The sequence below is a fragment of the Myotis brandtii genome, unplaced genomic scaffold (assembly GCF_000412655.1).
Source record: "Myotis brandtii unplaced genomic scaffold, ASM41265v1 scaffold1236, whole genome shotgun sequence".
NCBI classification, from domain to species: Eukaryota; Metazoa; Chordata; class Mammalia; order Chiroptera; family Vespertilionidae; genus Myotis; species Myotis brandtii.
The window spans coordinates 478,899-479,735 of record NW_005354316.1 but is presented as its reverse complement, the minus strand read 5'-3'; the positions used below and the strand labels follow the sequence as shown (position 1 = coordinate 479,735).

Genomic DNA, 837 nt, shown 5'->3' with positions numbered 1-837 from the left:
GACAGGGCAGAGGGGCTGGGCCGCTAATTGCTGGGCGGTGGCCTTCGTCCGGGGCTGGCCTGGTGCCGGGACAGTACGCCTCCCCCCTCCATGACACCCCACCATCCTGGGGAGGCTGAGAGGGGGCGGTGGGCTGACCTGACCTGGAGGGAGGGGCCTGGGCTTGGTCCACGAGGGGACAGCGTCCACCCCAGCTTGGGTGAGGGGTCGGCCGGACGCAGGGGACCTGCCGCGGGGCCACGCCCACTAAGCCCCGCCCCTCTCTAGCCAACTACGCCGAGCACTGGTGCTCGATGCTCAGGAAGACGGAGACCCCCTTCGGCCGGTGCCACTCCGCCGTGGACCCAGACGAGTACTACAAGGTGGGTGGGACCCCCACATGCGCCTGCCCCCAGCCTGGCCAGGCCTGCTCGGTGCACCTGCCGGCGCTTACGGCTGCTGCCGGAAGTTGCTGAGTGTGTGTGTGTACACGTGTGAAATGCATGTGTGAGTGTGGGCATACATGTGTGCACACATGTGGTACACGTGTCAGTGTGTGCACGCATGGTGTCTGTGTGAATGTGGGCATACATATTCGCACACGTGCACTGCACATGCAGCTATGCACACGTGTGTAGCATGTGAGTCCATGTACACGTGTGTGAGTGCCCCTGGGTGTGGGGAGTGCCGGCACGGGCGTGCCAGGTCCCAGCCCCTTCCCTCCTCACCACCCAGAGGTGCAAATACGACACGTGCAACTGCCAGGACAACGAGGACTGCATGTGCGCCGCGCTGTCCTCCTACGCCCGCGCCTGCGCCGCCAAGGGCGTCATGCTGTGGGGCTGGCGGGAGCTGGGC

General features: G+C 66.1%; 1 protein-coding gene across 1 annotated transcript in view; it reads left to right on the top strand.

The window, feature by feature from the left end:
- The window catches only part of MUC2 (mucin 2, oligomeric mucus/gel-forming), a 101,524-nt gene that overhangs the window by 12,272 nt on the left and 88,415 nt on the right, over positions 1-837 (top strand). The window contains exons 7-8 of the mRNA XM_014533997.1: positions 222-362; positions 715-835. Of these exons, the coding sequence (XP_014389483.1) occupies positions 222-362; positions 715-835 (262 nt within the window). The remainder of the gene's footprint in view (positions 1-221; positions 363-714; positions 836-837) is intronic.